Genomic DNA, 24,580 nt, shown 5'->3' with positions numbered 1-24,580 from the left:
GTATAACAACAAATTTTCATTCACAAAACATATTCACATATATTTAAAATAATAGCACACATGTATTCATAAAAAATTCCACGTTTCCTCAATGTAACAATTTCCTTATTTTTTATCAACATTATACGGATATATTATGGACTCATATTAAAAATGTGGTCATCTTATTTAATATAACTTGCTGCGTTTTATCTACACATGCTCATGGCCAAGCCTAATCTAAAGTCATATCAATTATTTTGTATTTACATTATATACTACCATTTTCTTTTTTTTTTTAATATGACTCGCTGAGCTTTACCTATACAAGCTCGCTGTATCACTATTTATTTTACATAATTTAACACATATATAAGTACACACGCCATTATTTATAATAAGACGATCAATTAAAAAGACAAACTTTGATTTATTAATATAAAATATGACATTCTCTCAGGCGTGTTTTTTATGCTCACCACAATTTAGCCAATATTCGCATACAGAAAGTATTGAATACAGTCACGGAAATGAAAAAAAAGAAGTTAAGAACACTACTAATAACGGAAAAAAGTAACTGACAAATCAATGGAGGCGATACAGAATACACTCTCGATTTGAATCTTAAGGGTGTTGTTGTGAGGTCCTTAATAAGGGCCGAGGACCGTGGTGCAGTTCCACGTGTCGGCCCTTAAAGGAGGTCAATATATTCCTTGTGATGTCATTGAGGTTGTTTTTCCTTTTTTTAATTATTCCGTTATAAAATAAAATAAATTATATAACTATGTAAAAATATGATATGTTTGTATTTTAATGTAAGCATGAATATTTTTTGCAAAGTATGCGTAATGATCTTAATACATAAACCTTTATACACCATTGACGCAAGGTTAATAAAAAAGCTTGCCATTTGTATGAAATATTCAAAGGACCGATAGAATGGGTCCTCTCCAAATATATATTGACTGACCCAACAGTAGTTACAAATGGGATACCTAATTTTATTTGTTTGTGTTCAAGATTGTTTCCATGTTGACGCCCTACATATACAATATCCAAAAGTACTTTTATATTTAAGATGTATTTATAATGTTTTAGATATATTTATGAATTGAAGCATTATTTAGACAAGCAACCAATGCGTATTCTTTATATCTAGAGTACTTTGTATCTGGGTATAAATATGTATATAATATAAAAGTTTGTAACTATATATTTTTAAAAGTATATTTAAAAAGTTAAAAAAAAAAGTTCTTTTTTTTATATCTACTTAACGATTATTTCTCTCCTTTAATCCGAATATATATTTATATAATAAAAGTATAAGTGAAGGTAAGCTCTAATGGTTTTGACTTACATACATACTTTTTTAACCCAGAAAGAAAATCTCTCTTGAAATATATGAATGAACAATGTGGTAGATGTTTGAAGAATAAAAATGCTAGGCTAAGGGGGTCTAGTTGTCGAAAAGGATCACACAAAAAGAAGAAGATATTATTCAAAGTATGTTAAAATCATATATAAATATATTGGGGGTTCACAAGTCATGGAATAGTAGACATAAAGTAAAATTTAAGAGATTTCCTAGGGATTTTTCGCTTAACATCCGGTTCGAACTCTTTATTGAGATAGTTTTAGAAGTGAAATCAGGTAGCTGTTAAAAATAAAATATCCTTCAATAGATAATGGAACCCAATAGAAAGGAGATTACCGTACTAGTCAACAGCTGATCTAATAAAACCTCATGACAGCTAAGCTGCTCTTTTCTCAAACATTTTTCCAATTTTATTTCCGGTTTCTTTTTAAAGTTATAGAAAATATGACTTCAACGAATGCACTATTTTTTTGGTCATTTGAAGGGTTTTTATTTTCTTTTCTGCAGCTGTTGACATTATTCTTGAAGAGAGAACATGTAAGCATAAAGTAATCAGTAGTGCGTGTGCTCATGAAAGAGAGAAAATAATAACGAGGCTTTTAATCAGGAGACTTACGTGTAGGTCCTTGTTAAACTTAGAGTATAATTAGCTGGCGTAACGCAATGTGAATATACGCTAGCTCACAGCCGACATTACACCGTTCTCTAATTGCTTATATGTCACTACAGGGTTGAAATTATTTAGTGGTACACATTTTATTGTTTTCAATTTTTCAAGAGTAAAATTTAAATGCAATATTTTGTGAAGGCATTTGTTCGACACAACATTTTATTCAATATGTGAGCCCTCGGCTCTAATAATTACCTCAAGTCCATGCTTAAATCCATTGCAAACCTTGATTATGTAGTCAGAATCGAGTTTGGTCCACTTTTTCTTCACGGAAGCTTCTAGAGACTCGACACTCTTATGAGGAGTAGCACACACCCTCTCCTCCAGCCGTTCCCAGATAGAGTAGTCAAAGGGGTTACCGTCTGGAGGTGGCCAGATATTGAGGCCTCAAAAGTACAGAAAGTTATATCTTGTTCTTAGCGCTGCAATGAGCTCTGTTTTGAATGAAAACGAGTTGTCCCCAAATTTTTCTCTGACCAAAGGTAACACTTTCTTATCCATAAAATAGATGTAATCCTCTGTATTAATGGAAATGTAGACTCCACAAGGCCCTAGACCATGATTGCTGCTTGATGTTTTGTTCTGAAGACATGTCTAACTCAAGATGAAACATTGTCCGGATGTTCGGTTGTGATGTAGCGGCTGTTCTGCTAATTCACAGTGGCGTCAACGTCAAAAAAAAAAAAAAAATAATAATCAGAAAATGAAGAAACTTTTTTTTCCGAATTTTTCGTGACCCAGAGAAAAATTTGAATCTGATTTTGTCTCTCTGATCGTCTAAGCTTGCTCTGTTCAGAGATAAGATGTCTTGTTGTCCTCTTCCGTGGTGATTTTGCAACAATATAATTCCGGAATGAAAATAATAAGATGTGTACCACTGGATAAGATCAACCCTGTACATACATATATGGCAAACGAATTTTTTTATAGTTGCTATGGATCCCTTTCATCGAAAAATAGGCTCAAAAACATTGATCACTATTTGGCTATGCTTATGAGACATAATTATAAATATTTATGTCTCACATTCTTTATTTATTATTTATTGGTTTTTTAGGTTTATTCATTTAATGAACCATTAGCACCACGTTCCATTATTTTTACCTTTTAAAATGAGGAGTAAAATGGCCGATCAAAATAAATACTACGAATGCATATTATACTTATATGAGGTACGTGAACTTAAAAGGAAGCCAAAGGATATATATATATTTTTTTCAAAATTAAATCTACATTACGTTTGTATTTTTCGAAGAATTAATCATTGTTAATTTTTAACAAGAAATTATACTCATTGTCATAATCAAAGTTATATAAATTGATGTTTATATTTAAAAGGAGAAATGTCAGGGTTAATTTAAGTTTCATATATCAAATAAAGCTTGTAAAAAATTTGACGTTCGTATTCAAATGGAATCCAGGAAGCGATGGAAGCCCTTTCACCCGTTTCAGATGTATTTCTCTGTCAAGGCATTCCATTGCTGACATACAGAGGGTTTGAGGCTATTTCCACCTACTTTTTTCATAGCTCTCTGGATAGTCTAGTGTGTAATTCCGAGATCTATTCTATGGATCCTCATATGCTTGAGGGGATTGGGCTGGACAATTTTCTTTAACTCCTCCGGATTCAATTTAGCCGTTTTGCCAGAGCCCTTCTTCTTCTCCAATTTTTGGGACTTGTTGACGGCGTAGGCCTGTAGTCCTGGAGATGCCCAACTACTTGGAATGTGCAAATGGAAATTCGTCGATCACGTTCAAGTCTCATTTTCTCAATTTTTAAGTAAACTAGAGAACTCATGTTTTTTTGGTTTGTTTTTACACTCATTGTTTATACTTTAATATATCAAAATATGAATTAATTTCAATATCTCAACCTTCATTTATTATTGAATTAATAAGTGTTCAGATTTCAATGGTTCATCCGGTATGTGGTTTAGTCAACATTAACGTAAGCTAGAATGATGTTTCTCAAAAATTGAGTGTGAATTAAATTGTAACTCTTCGACGAATTAATGTAAAGTTTTATTAAACAATTATTCTTATTACCACTTTGGGTCTTTCACAAATTGATCTTAAAGTGTCCAAATTACTTTTCACAATATAAGAATGAGAAATTGTTATATTTTATAGTTAAAAGTGGCCATGTCCGGCCAATTGAAGTATCTTGAATCAAATATATTTCCTCAACTATTGCTACAATTCTTGGTTAGCTCCTCTTATCCCAGTAATTTGAATTATAAGCCTAATAATTTATTCAAACATGTCTATGAAATGTTAATGTAAATTGGGATATTCTCCATTCTGTTAATTGTGCTTCTACACAACAATTATTAATTATTTTGGAACACAAAATATTTGTTAAATGAATAAAATTATAAATGGGACGTTTTTCCTTTTCATATTGTTTTTATGTTGACTTTTCCTTTTCTTGATTTTTGTTCAAGATTGCTTTTATGTTTAAAAACCACATATGTGTCCTAATGTCTATTTTCTTAATTATTGTTCAAGATTGTTTTTATATTGACGGACTATATATTTGACAGAAAGGACTAATGAATCTAGTGAAAATTTATCATTTTCTTAATTTGAAATCAAGGTTCTTTTCATGTTGACAAACAGTGTATGGATCTAAATTAATTAACGAATAAACTTGATTTATTTTCTTTTCTTAATTTTTGGTTAAAATTTTTCTTAGGTTGACAATGCATACAATATGCGCCCGAATGCCTTGGATGCATTGAACTATTTTTCTATTTTCATAATTTTTTTCCCCCAGATTGTTTTAATGTTGACGGACAACATGTATATGTAATATATAAAAACGCTTATGGTTGTTTTTTGAATAATGATACCCACCTTTTCTCCCTCTTCCTTTTGTAGGTGTCGCAGAACCAACCAAGGAACCAATATGATTGGTTATTTGATTTAATGCAAGAATTACAATATTATTATTATACATCCATACATGTGCTTATGAATAAAAGGTTAGCTTTTGGTGATGATAAATTGATTTTTATCGATCGGGTTGGAAATCAAATCTACGTTTAACATATATTTTCCATTTTCAATAAATTATAAATATAAATAATATTACTACTATGTGTACCTACTATCAGAGAAGAAGAGAACGAAGATAATTTCCTTCCTCGAGGTTACAAAATCAATATATAAAAAAAATCCCTTCCCTCTTGGCAATCAAGGACCATATTTTATCCATCTTCCTTCTTTAGTTTATAGCCTCAAATTATCATTTTTTTCTTCTCCTTTTAAATAGTAAAAGTATACATAAATATATTATCTATCCCTACATAAGTATTACTTGACTTTAATTAATTGCTCTCTCTTTAGTTTCCACCTACAGCGTGCGGCCGTTGTTTAATAACAAAGTTTGAGCGTATCCAAAGTTTGAATGTTGTTTTTGCTGTTTTGGCGGCTAGCCAAAAGTGTTTGGCGACAGTTGAAATAAAATGGCATCGATCAAGGAAGTTTTAATTCCACATTCGTGGAAAAGGCAGAGTGTCCTGGTTGCGATCCAGGGCGGGCAAGACAGTGTTATTAAACATGTTACAGGTCCTTTGTTTTGAGAGTCGGTAAGAAACTGGAAGAGTCTGGAGGTGATTATGACTCCGTTCCATGTCAGGGATACAGTAGAAATTCCGGAATCTGCCAAAAGAGACTGTCATCATGACTTACTCCCATTTCCGAGGTCGGGTAGAGGCTTTTATAGACACCAAACGCCATTTTGTTAAATAATATATTTTTTTATTTCAGCTTTCATTTTACATTGGTTTATATTAAAATCAGATGATTAGTTAAGGAGAAAATCTATTTGAAAAAATTAACAATTTGTTTGTTAAATAGAGATTGCATCCTGTACCTCCTCTCTTTTAGGGGGTTCCAAAAGTCGAGGTATGTTATTAAAATGAAAATTAAAGAGGTTTTGTTGGCATTTTTTTTTTTTTTTTTTTTTGCCAACATATAGTTCAATCTTTTTAGTGCAATTCTTTTAGAAGTGAAGTCAGCTATTTCAGTGAAATAAAATACTCATAAGTGAGAAATGAAATCTATTTTGGAGTATCAGAGGAATCGGCTTAATAATACCAATTCCTCTGATACTTGAGCATACTTATTTATTTAGAGTGTTTTTTTTTTAAATTTCAAATGGTCAACCAATTATAGGAAATGACGATTTTAGTATAAGCTAACCTAAGTTTATGACTAGGGGCTCTTACCTATACGGGTCCGAGATAAAATTATTTTTTCTTGAATTTTTATTTGAAATGCTATGCAAAAATAATATACCTGGTGAATCATATTCAGGTCATGACATGTCTTTGGTCAAAAAACACGTAAATATTGTAAGTTGGAAATCACGAAAATGACCTTTAAAACCTATAATAAATCCGGGGTTGGTGATTAAAGTCTCTAAAAAAATCACGTTTTTATGATATTTTTACAATTAAGAGACATATTTATATAGAAAGGAATAAAGTTATTCACAATTGATTTCAGAATTGACATATTTAAGTCTTTTTTTGTCGACCCCTAAGGAATGAAAATTTAAACATTTAAAAAAAGTAAATTATTTAGTTAATTGTTTATGTAGATGGCTTGAAAAGTCCATGCACAGTCGAAAGATGGCACAGCTTGCGCATATAGAGGTTATGTTTAGTTTTTAGCATCTCTTGTAACACCACAAACCAGCTTTCAGCCAGATTGGTCCATTGTTTTCTGTTTGTTATTCGTTGGAATCGAGGAAGTGGAGTTATTTTCAAAAAATGGATGAAAAAATAATTTTGTGTGTTGATTAAGCATTACCTTATGAAATGCAAAATGCTTCAGGAGACTAAAAAGACGCTTGATAAACAGTTACTAGAACATTCTATAAGTGGTTTCAAAATTGATAGAGTTGCCAGAGGGGCACAAGTGACGCTGAACGTTCTGGACTCCCTGTTTAGGGTATTACTGCAGAAATCATGGATGAAATCCATAATATAGTGATGGATGACAGAAGTGTGAAGGTGCTTAAGATTGCTAGTGGGCCAATTGTGATTATTTTTCTTGCAGCTCAGATTTCAAAAGGTCCAATAACGATAAATAATATGACTTGTAATAGTTATACCTTTTCCAGATAGTTAATGAGGATTAATCCTTCCAAATCCAAAATACAGTTGTCATAATTTTTCCGGCCGATTCTTTCATTCAAACGAATGCCAAACAGAAGGAAAGTGACCGATCTGTCGGAAAGTTGGTATGTGTTCTTCCAAGAGATGTTACTAACTAAACATAACCTCGGTAAGCGCCAGTAGTGCCATCTGTCGGACTTTGCACGGGCTTTTCAAGCAACCCCCGTATGCCTACAATCGGAATCGGTTGAAATTTTGCTAAGGGTACATCTCTACTTTTAAGACATACTTTCTACACCTCTACCAATGAATACCTATTTATATAGATCAAAGTACTACATTCTGTTGAGCCAACATTGCATGAATATTCGATACTTATTTTAATAATAATATTTATAAAAAAGAAAACACTCATTGCTAAGAGCCATTTCTATTAACAATTTTTTTAGCTTTGTTTGATATAATATTTAAAGTAAAAAAAAAAGAATTTCGTTTTATGATACTGATATCGTGATCCTTAAAAAAGTATTTCGTATAAATATATTTGCATAATACATCTATTTTGAATGTTACTTGAAAGGCCTTTCCTTTTTATTTAAAAAATAAAAAAACTTTTTAAGAAGCAGTTGATTTTTACGATGAATATTATCTCTATATTTTTTTCTCCATACATTTACTTTTGAAAAGATAATCTCTCTGTTTTTTAAAAGATTAAAAGGAGAAAAAAAGAAAATTATTTAGAAAAATATCTTGTCAAAAGCATATCACATCATCAACTTCCATTTTTTATATTAATCCGATTAACAGCAACACCTATGAACGTAAGAACATAATTTTGAAAGGCAGATTATGATCGCTAGTATACTTCCAGGTCCTTGATTAGTGTATAGATAAAAGCAATTGATCACGTTGACAAACGAGATTTGTTATTTTTTTTAGCACCTCAATTAAGTATCATGAATCTTTAAAACTATTCACAATCCTTACTAATAAAATTATATTTATTGGGTACTTTACTTAATCTAATGTACATAAAATACAATGAAGTGGTCTTTTATGGACGCCCATACCGTTGGGCTTAGAAGGCTAAAACTTTGTATGGTTGCCTTTTTGAACCTAGTCATGTGAAGAAGAGGGATTATTCTATACCCTTAACACAAAAGTTTTTTGTTTTTTTAGCTCAAGGACACTTGATTAGGTTTTGAGTTATAAATCAAAAAGTGACTGACGTCTCAAAAAACAAGTATACAAAGAAAGCCATTTTCTAAATTTACTCAAAATCAAAAAAATTATGGGGAAAGAAACAAAATTGGAAAAAATTACACTTTTTTTTTTCAAGTGCAAAAAAATTAATTTCCAATAGAATATTGGATTTGTAGACAAAATAAAGTTTGTAGAAATTTGTACGTAAATTCGTTCACACATAAATAGACTTAAGTGAAAAATTAGTCATTTTCTGAATAATTTTTCAACTTTTATGTTTTTTTCTCTTTATTTCATTAAACGTCAATTCTCAATTTTGTAGAAGAAATCCCACGAAACGATCCATTTGGACCAACAGCTATAAATATAGCATTTCCAATTTCCGGGAACATTTTATTACATAATTTTTGCAGTATGTGCAAAATGAACTAGTGATCAAATGATATTTTTTCCAACAAATTATTCTTCATAACTTTTTGGTTCTGCATGTACGAAAAAAATGTTGGAATAATTGTGCTCCTCTTTACAATGCCTATAAATGCTAGTAACAACATTATTTGTGCAAAATTAATACGAAACATTTTTTTGCTATTTTCTTTGCGATTAAAATTTGATTTTTTTTACAAAAACAAATATTATAATACATTTTTTTAATTATTCATAATAATATACAGGAGTTACATTATAATGCTCGCCTACACCAAAGGGGTCATACAAATTAAGAAGAAATCACATTAACCATTGTCAATGTGATTTCCAGCTCCCTCCTTGGCTCAAGCAAGGGCGGGGAACACTTTGTAATTATTTCATGATTGATGAGGTAAGATAGCCAATGTTTCGCTATAGTTTAGAAAGTTTATTTGATTGAAGATACTTACATTGTTCTTTTCAACTGAAATCTGTCAATTTGATTTTTTATTATTGTAAAAATCAATTTCTGCTGCTTTAACAATGCAATTTGCGACACTCCCAAAGTTTTTTATACTAATATTTTGATGTTTATACATAGACAAAAATTCTCCAAATAGTACAAATGTAATTCACACTTAATTTTGAGAAAAAAAAATAGAGCTTTCTTTTGTGTTGAGAGGCTACATATGATTCTTTCTTACAATTCATTGACCCATATATGTTGTAAATCAATTGATAAAAATCTCACCACTCTGCTCCAAATATATCCTCATATCTTTTGAGTTGAAAGATATGACGATTAAAATTGAATTAAGGTCTTCTATTTTATTTATAGGAAAATAAATACATAATTTGTGTATCATTTGACAGTTTTGTCAAAATATTTTTATTAAATAATGGATATTTTGTTGGTTCAGGGATTTTCTTCAATCCTCATCTTTTATACTCGAGGAAGCATTAGGACATTTCCAAAGTTGACCATGTTATATATGTACATATATAGTATATACAACTATTAAAAGGGTACTTATCTGAACAAAACATGATTTTTTCTTAGTCATCATTCAACTAAGGGAAAAAAAATTCAATACCCCATTTTCTTCATTTTTCCAAAAATCACGTGGTCATTTAGGGAGGAGTGAACTTGGGCCGATGGCGAAGGTGAAGGGGTAACTAAAACCCTTATAGACTAGATTAACATGCCATGATGGCGTAAAGGACGTCATAGGGGTTATAAGACAAAAATTGAATATAATTAAATGAAATATGGCGACTATTCTGGGAGAGGGGGCGAGAAGAACCTTGCAGCTATTGAATAGGTACTTATAATAAAATAGAGGTTTCGTGTTGTATTTTATATAGAGAATAATGCTCTAAGCAGAGACTTCATTGTATCCTTCAAGGGATCTGCATTAGATATGGGATTTTTTTCAAATGAATATTTGAAAACAAGTCACCGGATAAAGTGTTCCATGATGTATATCATAAAGATATATTTTTATTATAAATAACAATTGTTGTCGTATGAATGAACTATTGCAGGGTTGTGGATGCTATACAAGACCACTGTTTCGGTTTGTATCTGTTATTGGCCTCTTATGTACATATATTATAAGTCATGAGCTTATATTTTTAAGATTTAAATTTTATAAAGAGTTTTTCATTAACAGCGCTCACATTTTTTTTTTTAAATAAAACGAAAATGGTTTGAGATATCGACGATTTCTTTATTTGCCGTTAAAATACATTCAAGTTAATTTATGAATGAAGTTTGATGTCGTTTGAATGACCACCACGTGCACGTTTTACGAAGTCCAATCGTCGAACCCAATTTTCGACTACTTTTCCGCATAAATTGGCTGAAACTGCAGCAATTTCGCGTTGAATATTTGTTCTGAGCTCTTCTAACGTCGACAGATTATTGGTGTAGACCAGGGCTTTCATGTGACCCCAAAGAAAATAGTCTAGAGGCGTTAAATCACACGAGCGAGGTGGCCAATTGACTGGTCCATTTCTGGAGATAAGACGCTCACCAAACTTACTCTACAATAAATCGATTGTAACATTTGCTGTGTGTGAAGTGGCACCCGTCTTGTTGAAACTACATATCCTCCAAGTCCATATCTTCCAATTCAGGCCCAAAAAATCGGTTATCATGGCGCAGTAACGATTTCCATTCACAGTAACGTGGCGATTATCATCGTTGACAAAAAAGTACGGCCCAATGACACCACCAGCATGCAATCCATACAAACAGTAATTTTTTGGGGATGTAATGGCGCCTCATGAATGATGTGTGGGTTTTTTCCGGCCTAATATATTGTATATATATTATTGTTGCATATTTTGCTTGTTAACAAAGCCATTGAGCGAAAAAATGTGTCTCATCACTGAAGATGATTTTACGTTGAAAATCAGGATCATTTTCGAATTTTCCTTCAGCCCATTTTACGAATTCCCGACGTTTGAAGTGGTTAAGAGGATTCAGTTCTTGTGTCAATATATTTTCGCAAAATTCGCCACAACGATGTCACAGAGATGCCCAACGTTTGAGAGCGGCGCGTAAGAGACAAATTTGGGTCATCTTGAATTGATGGGCTGGCGGCAGCAATATTTTTTACACTTCGTGCATTTCTTTGTTTCACTGGCACAGGAACATTATGTAGCGTGTATGTGGACTCAAATTTTTCACCAAACGTTTAATTGTTGATTTTGCAGGTCGATTACGTTGACCATAAATTGGCGTTAACGCTCTTAAAGTTTGGATCAAAGACTCACCACTTTTGTAATAAATTTTAATAATTTGCAAGCGTTGCTCGAGTGTGTACTGCTCTATGATACAACTACAATTATTTCTGAGCACAGCTGTCAAAGAAACAATAACAAATATGATGTCGTTCTCGAAACCTATCTACGTAAAAATGTGAGCGTTAATATTGAAAACCCCTTTATAATCACTGGTATGTTGAAATAAATTTTGTTTAGTATTAGTGAGTTGGCTAATTACTTAAGTACTCATTAGCCCTCAAAAACATATTAATTCTTTTTTCTCAAACTCTAGTTATTATTCTTGAGGACAGAGCACTTATAAATTGATAAAGGTAATTATGTAATTATGCTTCAGTGCGTTCATGAAAAACAGAAAGTAACAATGAAGATTTCTTGTAAAGTTATTTTATTAAAGGAAAATATAATCTTTTAGCCAACGGCTAATTACTCCGGATAACAAATAAAATTGTTTCGGGTCCTACTGTTAGATAATATATTTGTATAAAATTAAACATACATTAAGAGGTTGAAAGAAAAAGAGGAGGAGATATATAAGTAAATAGATAAATAATCAAATTTTATAGGGTCATGTACAGGACGTTTAGACTGAGTTGATAAAATCATTTGTAGCATGGTCCATTGAAATCTGAACACGTACTAATTCAACAATTAATGAAGGTTGAGATATTGAAATTAATTTATATTTTGATATATTATAGCCTAATCAATTAGGTTTGAGTTCTTTATAACTTATTTTTTAGGCTAACCTCTTTAACTACGCCTTTTGACTACATGTCGAAGGAAGGCTTTCCGTGTCCGTTATGCAAACACCGATGACCTCAAATCCACTGTCAGCCAGCACTTGCACATCTTGACAGAGCACTACTTTTGCAGCGGCTGCTAGCCTTCCAGCACCTACAAGTCATCATTCATGATTAAGAGAACTCAGGCACACATTATATTTATAGTATTAATTTTGTTGAAATTCTATTTTTAATTAGTAAATTATATCATATTGAAGTTTAAAATTCAAAGTTTTTAGATGCTAATGGAACACTCGGTAGACCGTTTCCATATGTTAGAGGGGCCCTTAAACGAAATTGGAATGAATGCCCCCTACCCCCGCCTCAAAGTTAAAGGCTATAAAAGGAGCATCAACATTTTTTAGGATAAGAAAATTTAATTATAATCAAATCAACAAATCTTTCCTATAAATAGATTTTTCCCTATTTTTGACATACAGCACTACTTTTAAATTTAAACACTTTTTTAAATTTTAAGAAATGTTATGAAACGGAATAATAATTCATCAATTAGAAAAAAAAAAAAAAAAAAAAAACTATGCTGTCGTCAAATATCGTCAACAACAACTGGTGACAAGAGATGAAAAATGAAGGAAATAGCTCTCATATCACCCTTTCATATCCTCAATGTATGTATGTATATAAACGAATTTCCATTTAAATAAAATGAAAATAAAAAATTATAAAAAATAAAAATAAAATCAGAATGTTACACACACCGAGACTCTAGTATTAATTTAAGACATATTAATGTTGTTAATGAGAGCAAGAAGAAGTTATTTTTTAGGCATCATCAACCAGGTGGCGTAAGTGGGGCAATAATCATCATAACACTCTTTATAGAAATTAGAAAGCCCACCCTTGGGTGGGGAAGGGATGTTATGTTTAATACACAGGGTGATCCATAATTTGAGTATCCGGATAAAAATCCCCGGATGCCCCATTAAATCTATAAAAAGAGTGCATACCCAGTTGGAAAGAATACGGTCAATCATGTAAATGTACCAAGGAGCTCTGAAAAGACATTTTTTCTGAATTTTTTTTTTTCGGGATTGCCTCCTTGTAAGTCTACACACTTATCACAGCAATGACCCCATCTCTATAAACCTATCCTAATACTACTCCATCTTTTTATTTGCAAAATAATTGCTCACGAGACATTTTTAGTTTTTGGCTCAATGTCTCTGAGTTGGATTGACTTATGCACGTCCAATTTTTACCCAACAAGTTTTTTTATGACTGCTATTATTTGAATCTATTACAAGGTTATACTTTCAAAAACAAATATTAAATTACAGCAAGTAACTTTCAACACGTGGTAGATAAATTTTACTAGCTTTGATGAAGAAGTTCTACCATCTTTAAGTTGAGGTTGGAAAATTTTCAGACCATCCTCATATACACAGTTAGAGTCCAATGAACTTTAACACCATTAAATTAAGAGTATTGTATGTAGGAATCAGATAGGACTTTGTGTTGCTAAAGATCTGTTTGTGCATTGCTCAACTGCGCCCTACACAAAAAAGTCCATAAAGTTAAAGTCCAGTCAGCTTGGAGGCTTAACTTTGGATCCATCAAAGTAAAAAAAAAAATGACAACCAGTTGAACGTTTTATTGGAGCCGAATCTCGCAGTCGTCTCCAGAGTCTTCCATTTCCTTCCAACTCTCCAGATAAAGAACCTGTTCAAGTTTTAGAAATTTACAATCTCAAAATCACCTTGTCTAGTTTGACACGAAATGCAACAAAGACTTCATCAAAATTGTAGAATAAATACTTCGTTGATCAATTCCATTCTTTAAACTGACGCTAAACACTTCTGGCTAGCCACCAAAACGGTGAAAAACAAACTATTTGTACATGTGCAGTTGGTGTAGGTACTCAAAGTTTGTTATTAAACAGCAGCCGCACGCTGTACACTTACAGGTTCACACCAGTTGCTTAAAATAACTGGATCGGTATGGTTGAGAAGGAGATATGGCCCAAAGATCTGGAATACCTTACCAATAGACACCCTTATACTACTTATACCTATCTGGTAAACTCCATCAAGAAAGAGATGGATCCAAAGTTAGCGGGAAAAAGGACTGTACTTTAATTAATTGAGGCTGTAGGAAATTATTTTAGCTGAGAAGATACATGTAGTGTTGTTACAGTTCCTTTGTAGAACCGAGGACCATGATCAATTTCAGTGGGGTACATCCGTGATTGAGGGTGTTTCTTTGACTGAATACACTATCGACATGCAAAAAAAAGTTTTAAGGACCAATAGAACCCATTAGAGCAATAGACTGGTTCGAATAAATTGTGATCAATACAACACTCGATGCAACCCATCATTAACTCTCTATTTTTGCTTTGTTTATAATTAAAAGTCTTTAAAAATATCAGTTTTATTGCAATTTTTGTCTGAAGGTATATTTCCCCCCCCCCCCCCCCCAATTTTGTCCCTGAGGATTGTATTCATAGAGATTAGAAAGTTCTCCTTATTTATCGTTAATAAATCATGTGTTGAGTCGAGAATCAGTTTAGTTGGATATGATTTTTTCACACCGATAATTATTATATTCCAAAATGAGAAAAAATTACAATATTTTTATTGTGTGTTATTTAATTAAAATTTTTTCCTTAAGAAAAAAATAGAAAAAAAAACACAGAAATTAATTCCTTGTGGTTCTAAATATTTTTATTTTTCTATTTAATTAAAAATTTAATTCTTGTTGGTTTTTTTATTATTATTTTAACATGATAGAAGTTAATTAGTTTTTTTTTCTTCCTGTAGCTGATCTGATTATTATTTACACACATATGTAAATAACCCTTATATTAGATGATATTTGCAATACTTAAAATATTACAAAAAAACAAAAACATGCAAGGCCATGTAGCATAATTTAGCTTTTTGGTATTCAATGAGGTATATAAAGAAAAAAAAATAATTTGCACAAATTATTTGTAATAGAGTAAGGAATTTATAAGCCAAAGAAATTAATTTTCTGGAGAAAATTGCATTCGTAATCCACACACCTCTCTATTAATTTGTTCTAATTTGGTATATGTGTCCGGTCAGTACAAAAGCATACTAGAAGGATTTTTCTCGAAAATGTGTATGGATTACCTTTCTACTCTTCAACTGTTCGTTATCGTTCGTTTCTACCAACAAATTCATTGTTACTACTTGTTTGGAGGGGCCAAATTTTACCTTAAGTAGGAAATATTCATCGTCTCAACGAAAATTTATCAATTGATCGATTTTATTCAACAATTTGGAACAAAAATCTACTAAAGTTCAAAATATAAATAACGATTGGAAACTTGAAATTGACACTCTTAAATGATTCAAAACTTTGAGGATTTTAAGTGAATGACTTCAAAAGTACTGAATATTTATTGTTTCTAAGAAATATCACCTGTATAAATATATACATATTTATTTTGTCATTAATTCAAAAATATCATTAGAATGGGTAAACAAGGCTCTAGGTCTCAACATTCATTGGTGCGTGTCAAACTCCAACTGAAACTTCAAGGATTATTGAAGTCACGAGGAAGCATTTCAATTACGTGAAAAATAAGTTGCAATCTAATGAGTACATTTAAAAGAAGGATAGGTCTGACAGGAATCTTATTATAAAGACAAATATCCTCCAAAACCTCATTAATGAAAGCCCAACCAAAAAAATACAAAATCCTGCTAAGAGTATGGTAGTCTAACATACTGCAGCTAATAAAAAAAGTTGCAAAAATTGGTTGTAAGTGCTTGTAATGTTGGCGAGTCCTATCCTTAATACAAAATGGAATAGACACATCTCTAAAGCTGTAAGGTACTCTTAAATGACCATAAATCTCCATCATCTGGAATAGTGACAAAACATTTAATGTAGACACAGTTTATAATCGTCCTAATGACTAAACTATTAGTATTGATGCTGTGAGAAGTCTTAACAACACAGAAAAACTTGCATCAGCCATGGCTTGGGACCTTGTAGCAGCAAATGAGGTTGTGCCACCCCTCATCTAGTTCCCTTGGGGATACATGCTGAATGTTAATGACTATATTTATAAAAAATCATAAAGATAATATATCTTCCGGCAAGATGGATCTAACGGACAAACGAACAAAACTACTCAATTATTCTTGGACCAAAAAAATCAATTTCTCGGAGAAAACAAAGAGGCCACCCTGCATCCTAGATTGAAATTATTGGAAATATGAAGCAATTTATGGAAAATCTATAAACTGCGTTAATTTCCAATTTCCACATGGTATACATGGTTGGGCCACAAAACAGGGACTATTAATAAATGTTAGTTTTCTCATTCATATAGGATGGTTCAATGATTATTCTGGTTCATCCATTCTTTGAGCATAAACAAACTATAATAAACATCTTATCCAGGCTGGAGATGAAAATCAAGGAGGACCCAAGCGATTTGATGAATCGCCTCTCCAACGAATTTCTCCGTGGGTGCTATGACCATCAAGAGGCCTGTAAAATGACAACTTGTGAATGTCCTCATCTACGGGAGCTCCATATCACCTTTTGACATAGCTCATAAGGACAGGATCTCTCAAGTCCACATTTTGATCTAAAGCCCAGTAATAATCAAAAACTCTTTATTTTAAGAAAAATCCTTACAGCTTGCTTTTCTGCAGAAGGGCCACATTTTTCTTTTTAAAGGAAGAAAAATTAATTTCCCATTAATATGAAAAATGATTTAACTCTATGGATAATTGTATACCTCATGAGTGAGTTTTATTACTAAACCTCTCTCTTTATTAATATATATTGTAATCTGCGATAAATATATAACTAAATCAAAATTATAATTCGTCAAAAAGATGGAAAATAAAAAAAACCCGTCCCCTCTCTTTATTACTGTGTCTTTCATTCGATAGGTATAAATACGTATTAAAAGTGGGGGGGAAAGAGGCTGAAGGAAGGGAAAAGAGGACGGATTGAGAATGACGATGAGTTGCAAATATATATATATATACATATATTTTCCAAGAAAATGTCCTAAACATCTGCTACCATTTTTCTTTTCATCCCTTTCTCTCTATTTCTCTTCTTCTGTCTCTCTCTCTTTTACATCCTTCGTTTTTCTACGAAATTTTATTTTTATTAATCATATTTTATTAGAGCAAATTTTCTCATTTTGTATACAGAGTGCAAGAGGTAATTTTTCCCCGCAGTTTTATTTGATTCTGGCATAACCTGAGGGGAGAAAGAAATACATCAAAGGATTATTAGCTATTCTTTTCACCCCTAAATTTAGACTTTTTCGTATGAGACGAAAAATGAGAGTCCTACAAGCAAAAAAGTAAGTATTATTGATCTTGTGTATGCTGAAATGGTCTCGGGCAAAACGATATTCACCGTGGATTATGTCCTTGAATACAAAATTACCGATTTTATGCATGATCATAAGGGGCTCTTTTGCATGAAGCAAATATAAAAAATTAAAAAAAAAAAAGCCAATTTTGATTGAAAAAGATAGCGTTATTTCTACGATAAGTTTGGGACTTTTCAGCGCCTTTAAAAAGATTAATTTCCCAGGAAAATTTACTCGTGCACTTTGTATATAAAATATTTAATTTTTTCCTTTTTTTTACGAAAAGGTCTTTTAGTCTTTTCTTTCTTTTAAATGATAATATTTGATATATGGACTAGTACAACCATGTACTTTATATCCAAGAAAAGGAATAAAAGTAGTCGCATCTGGATGTTGCTTCATAAATAAATAATAGGGATGCTCTTTAGCAATAATAACTACATTGAAGTATACTTCCGTTTAATTCCATTAAAGATACAAAAACACACATTTTACCTAATGCTTCTTTACATTTTTTTAAAAATCTCTGTCGACTCAACACAAACAAGATCTCAGGAATAACTATTAGTATTAAAATTCGTTAAAATGGTGTACTATCTACTCCTAGTATTTGTATTACCCACCCCTCTCCATTTGTTAAATATTTGTCTCTTTAATTTGACAATTTTCTAATTAAAAAAGCTATCAGTTTACACAAATTATGTACTTGCATCAAATACAAAGAATTTGACGACTTTTAGATCTGCATTTTCCTGACAATTACAAATATATATTTATTTGTCTTTACACTTTTTTCTCTTAATATATTTGACGATAATTGAGAACAAATAACGGTACATAATTCCATTTAGATATGCAGTCTGTCAACATAAAAGCAAGCTAGAATCTTTTTTACTATTTGACTCATAATTACGTCATATATTTATATTAGGTTCAGTACAAAGTTCTGAGCGTTTTTTGCTCTATGTTTTTAATTAGCTATATCTCACAATTAACACATTGCATCAAAAAGCTTGATGCTTAAAGGTTAAGTGTACAATTTAAAACAAAGCCAATTTACAGTTTAGTGTTTGGTGAACCCAGTTGTGTGTTAAAGCGTTCTAAAGAGGAGTAAAAAAAGATTCTTTGGTATCACTAATATCAAGGTGAAAAGGCGGAACAGGCGGCCAAAAAAAAATTGGGTTGTATTTGCGTCCAATAGAGTATCAAACACAACGGTAAAGCGTTGCTTCTAAAAGTTCCATTCTGGTAACATGGACGTCGAAGAATAAGCACGCTCTGGTAGGTTAATCATCAAAAATGTAGATAAATTAATGGAAATTCCTTTAAAATGGAGAAAAGTTACGCAATAAAACGGCGCTTTTTATTTCTAAATCGAGTAATCCTAACAATGTTAATTTTATTGTCAAAATAAGGCGAAAAAACCCTCAAAACGGTTTTACTTCACCTAAATTATTCTGACTAATCCTTTGAAGCAATTGAAAATTGCACTTAAACAAGCAAAGATTCAGAGTCATTGGGTTTCTTTGGAGCTCACGTTATCTTCATAACTACTTTCTAATCAATAAGTTTTTGGAGGAAGAAAAGCTGATTATAATCCCAAAATCACCGTCCTCCCTGTTAAGCACGGGGATCGAAACTGTATGTTTTGGGAGTGCTTATCGAATAAGGGGAAAGGACAACTTTAGAGCATCAAAGGCAGGATAGATAGAGGTCAAGTAATCGGGATATATTGTGTGACAACCTCCTTCCTTCAACCAAGACCACGGAACAATGGGTCGTGTAATGCATCTTAATGGACAAAAATTACCCAAAACATACAACCAACGCAACAAAGAAGTGGTTCAAGAAGAAGCACATTAAGATCATGGTGTGAAACTCCAGTTTTTGGACTTCAATCCCATAGAAAAAATTTTATCATTGGCAAACTTACAAAAACGGCAATGGAGCAATTACTTATTCTCTCGATTTTTTTGACACGTAGTCTAAAATTTGGGATGATACAAGACACCTTAAAATGGTCAATTTTGCCCCCTTCATAAATAAATAAGACTTTCTATAATTTAACACCAAAACAAAAATGAAATTTTGCAATTTTGTATCATAGTAATGTTTTCTAGCCACATGTTTGTTTAAATATTAAATATGTAAGTATAGATAATTTTAAATAAAATACCGTTTTTGCAAAACGGAGAATACTGTTATTATATATTGGTTAAATACCTTCCTTTTTAGTTTAAAAATAGACTAATAAAAGCCTTAAAATATCAACACTTTTGCCGTTTAAACGAGTACTCAGTCGGGAGAAATATAACCAAACTACTCAATAAGGTACAACCAAAAATATGGTTGATATTAGTGTTGTGTTAGTTCTTATTTATTTGGTCCAGTCCAGTCTTACTACTGGACCTTAAGACCCTTAGTTTCTTCGAACTGCCAGTACTAGAACTGATAAAAAATAAAAAATAAAGTTGATCATATCATCAAGGACCACACTTTATCAGTTTTAGGAATGTTTTGCAGGACTGAACTGTACCGAACAGGGACTGAATTGGATGTGACTGCAATCCTCAATAGAGACTGACACAATATTAATAGGAATGGATTCCAATATGCTTTTCATCCTATTAATTTTTGCTGTTTCAATATGTGTATTATTAAATAGAAGGTTTTATTTTATAAAAATAAATCAAAATAATTTGTTTTTAAATTATTCAGATTTTCTAGGAAAAAATAACTTCTTCGTAATTTTCCTGATGGTAAAAAAACAGAGATAACTGTGCATAACTAATTCATCATTATTTCTAATGTACGAATATAAAATATATTATAATTTGAATAAACAGCCCTTTATTGCAACATTCTAGTATAAATATCAATGCAGCTAAAAAACAAGAACGTAAATGTCACCTGGACAAAAAATAAAAAAGGTCTGCATATTTACCTCTCCTATCGGCCTGTTTAGGGCGAGCCCCGCTCTTTTTCTAGCAGAAAATACAAAAGTGGAGTAAAAAAAATGTCCAGAATAGTGAACACTATAAACCACGTCCAACCCGTGTACTGTAGGCCGCATTGCATCCCCCTTAATGTTTAAGTGCGACCCACAACTCATTCTCACTTCATGTAGAATTTTTTAAAGCAAAATTGTCACGATATTATCCAAACGCATAGAACACACATAATATGTATACCATTGAAAAAACTATATCCCAAAATTAAGCCATTTAAAAAAAATCATTGCTCTGGTAAAAAAAAATTTAATGAGAAAAAAAAAAAAATAATATTGAGGACGCCCCTGAAAAGATTTTATTTAATATTTTTTTTTTTTGATGCCATTTTTGATGGAATCTAGTTAATTAGGTTCTTTGGCCCATTAAAATATTTCAAGTGGAAATGTGACCCGTTATATTAAAAGGTAATAATTTGTTCTACGTCAAAACTTCAAGCGGACAAAATGTTAAGGTACAAAAGTTAGAACAGACAATTTTTTTGATGAGATTTTGAAATAGCTGAAATTGATGAAACAAGGAAAATGCAAAAAAAAAAAAGAAAAAAAAAGTGATCTGAAGGAATGATCTTTCTTTCGACGTTATTTCCGAGCATCCTTTAATCAGTATACACCCATTCTGCCTTAGTTGATCTTTTACAAATTCCTTGTTATTATTATACATACTAAAAATTAGTGTTGGATCTGAATATTAGTCGAAATCGAAAAAAAAAAAAAAATCGACTTGACTAAAGCCGACGATGCTCTGAAAATTACTCGGACTCCCGTTTATTTGAGATAAGCTATATTTAGTATCTTTGCTCAAAAGAACAGTAAAAAACTCTTCAGATGGGCTCTTGATAGTGGCGTCGCTAGCCCCTTTTTGGTACAGCTTGAGCCTCACTAACCCAAAAAAGTTTCTGAAGCCCCCACCCAAAATTATATATATATATATAATAAACCTATTTATATGAATAATTATATTATGCCCTTGATATTTTTAGGGCTAAGTCCCCATATAGTGAAAGCCAGCAACCCCCTTGGTTCTTACGTATTAAAATAAGAGTTGATGACGTATTAGTAATTGAGAAACCATAATCAATAGATGTGTTGCCGTCACTACACAAGCCCGCTAGAATGGTTTGTCTTGAAATTCAGCCCGGATTACATTTTTGTTGGGTCGTAACTCAAATATTTATTATACAGATTTAAGTTTGGAAATTCAACTCTTTTTTTGTAATGTGTAATGGCGTTCTACTAATTTTATAATAAAATATACCTGGGAAATTGATTTTTGCACTCTGAATTTTTTTGTTTGAAAGTAATAATATTAAATATTTGACTTCGAAGATTATATATAGGCAATAGCAGGATATTTGGAATTGATGAGTTACAACAAATTGCCACTCAACCATTCATTTTCTATTCTTCAAAATATTCTTATTAACCCTTTAGATGCACTTTTAATGTTGCCCAAACTAATTTTCGTAATAACTGATTTCGAAAATTGATGAATGATATTTGAAAGAATAGGAGTCTCCTTAATCAAATAAACGTTTTAATCTATTACTAAAATTATGTGGTATATTCACTCATCCCAGTAGTTTGAATAAAAACCTATATATGATTAATATATGTCGACGGAATATTAAGCTGTATCGATGTATACGTTCAGTACATATTGTGATTTTGTAAAAGTTAATTGTACAAATTGCAATTTTAAAAATCAGATGGCGAATTTTAAAGGAAGGATTTACAGTACTTGAGAAGAGGATCATACAATAATTAAATATTCCACGGACAATCGATATATCAATGGTTTAATTTTTGACTCTTTATTTACAAATTACTAAAATATATGTATAACGTGGCACATTATAAAGTTCAAATACCCAAAGCTATATTATTACTCATAGACTCATAATAACATTTTAATTTAAGCAAGTAAAAATGAAATGATAGTACCTAGTTGGCAATTAGAGTAACCAATGTTTCTAATTAAATAATGCATTTTAAGAGGAAGAAATTTCAATTTGCATATGTTAAAAAAAAAATTAGTAATTAGGTCTTTCTCATTTTCTTGATTTTTTGTGGAGGATTGTTTTTATATTGACGTACCACTTGTAGAAATTATTAAAATCTCGAACTCGAAAATGAGTTAACTTGTCCTAACACGAACTCTACTCCACACATAGTTATAAAACATGAACTCAACCCAACTTTACTAAGGCCGGCAATGTTCTGAAAAAATATTCGCTCAAGAGTTTGAGAGAATTTCGGTATATTAAAATTCACTTGACCTCGAGTAATTAATCAAAACAAATCATTCAAGTAATTATCATTTAAACTAAATCGAATAGTACAACTCAATAGAACAGTAAAAAGCTCTACAAATAGAGTCTAGACGTATTCAAGTAAGAGTTGATGACATATTAGTCATGAAGAAACCACATTACATAGACGGTACAAAAGCAAGCCGGATAGATTTTCTATAAAATGAGCATGGATAGTATTTATATCCTTTAACGGTGAATTAATTTCCATCAAAAAATGGCAAAAAGTCCTCTTGACTTCGTCAAAATTGATCGTTACAATAAAAAATAGAAAAAAATATAAGCTCTATCTGAATGGAGAAAATATCAGAGCCAGTATAAGTATCTTAAATTGAATTTCCGTCCTAAAAATTAACCAAAATTAGTGTGTATCCACACATTTGAATATACAGCCAATAACAGACTCAAATAGGTATATGGGATATTGAGCTGTATGTATGTATATAGGGGTTCTTCTTTTTTTGATTTTTGTATAAGATTTTGTGGAAATGCTTAAAAACTCTTATTCGAAAATGAGTAACTTATCCAAACACTAGCTCGACTGAGCTCGAATCCAACACTACCACATACAGTGTATAGTTTGCTGGAATACACAGTGATTTCTTACCTGTTAGAAGATGTAAGGCCCCAAAGAGCAATGGTCCCATCGCAATGAATTCAAATTATCCTCTTGTTTTTAAAAAATATAAATTTAAATGCTTTTTATATGAATATATACACTCTTATTTGTATCGTTGGCTATAAGAATAGTTCTGATTTAGTCTGGCCAATGATGGATGACTGTCTTCATGCTGGATTTTACACTTATAATTGTTTATTATATGTAAATATATGGATTAATAAAATAATGAGTGTCTCACTCCTTTGGTTCTTTCTGATCGACTAAAGAATCTCAAATCATAAAATGCGCACGGTTAACAAATATTTTTTTTTCGTGGAACTTTTCTTTCTTTGGTGTTCTACGTACTTTTATTCTTGTTTTCCTTTCTTGAAGACGGTTCTTTTTCCGCATGAGGAGAGGGAAAAGCCAGGGAGGAGGGGGTTGTGTGGATATAGAGAGAAAAACAATAGAGAGAGAGGCTTTATGATGAGGAGCAGAGTCCATGGTAAGGGAGAGATGTATTTCATACATTTTATTTATCTCATGAATTTATTCGGGAAAGGGGGGTGACATTTATTTTCTCGAGTTTAATAACATATTGGCACACTGTAGAGTGCAAAACATCCGTCTAAAATAACACTGAGTTCCAGGGTTATGGTCAATATTGCATTTTTTTACGTTTTGTGTTAGCTTGACCTATGACCTTGAGTTTCCAAAATTTAATGATCCCATACTGTGACCATATATAATCTTCGTGCCAAGTTTGATAAAAATCTATCCGTAACTTTTGCCAAAATCCAGCTACCCAACAAACAAGCAAACAGGACCAAAAAAATAACCTCCGTTCAACTTCACATTCGCTCTTCTTAAACTGTGAACACCATGTAAGAATGATTCTATGTTTGAGAAGAATCAACCCATAATGGACTAACTGCCCACTGATTTTGGAAACCTTTTTTCTGCATCTTTTGGTATGGGAGGTTGTGTGA

General features: G+C 31.7%; 1 protein-coding gene across 1 annotated transcript in view; it reads right to left on the bottom strand.

The window, feature by feature from the left end:
* LOC121123287 (roundabout homolog 2) overlaps nt 1-23,874 on the bottom strand; it is a 165,800-nt gene extending 141,926 nt beyond the window's left edge. The window contains exon 1 of the mRNA XM_040718414.2: nt 23,598-23,874. Within this exon, the coding sequence (XP_040574348.1) occupies nt 23,598-23,637 (40 nt within the window). The 5' untranslated portion in view covers nt 23,638-23,874. The remainder of the gene's footprint in view (nt 1-23,597) is intronic.
* Between the last annotated feature and the right edge of the window lie 706 nt (nt 23,875-24,580).

The sequence above is a fragment of the Lepeophtheirus salmonis genome, chromosome 8, assembly GCF_016086655.4.
Source record: "Lepeophtheirus salmonis chromosome 8, UVic_Lsal_1.4, whole genome shotgun sequence".
Lineage (NCBI taxonomy): Eukaryota > Metazoa > Arthropoda > Copepoda > Siphonostomatoida > Caligidae > Lepeophtheirus > Lepeophtheirus salmonis.
Note: the sequence above shows the minus strand (reverse complement) of the source record. Positions and strands in the feature narration are given on the sequence as shown.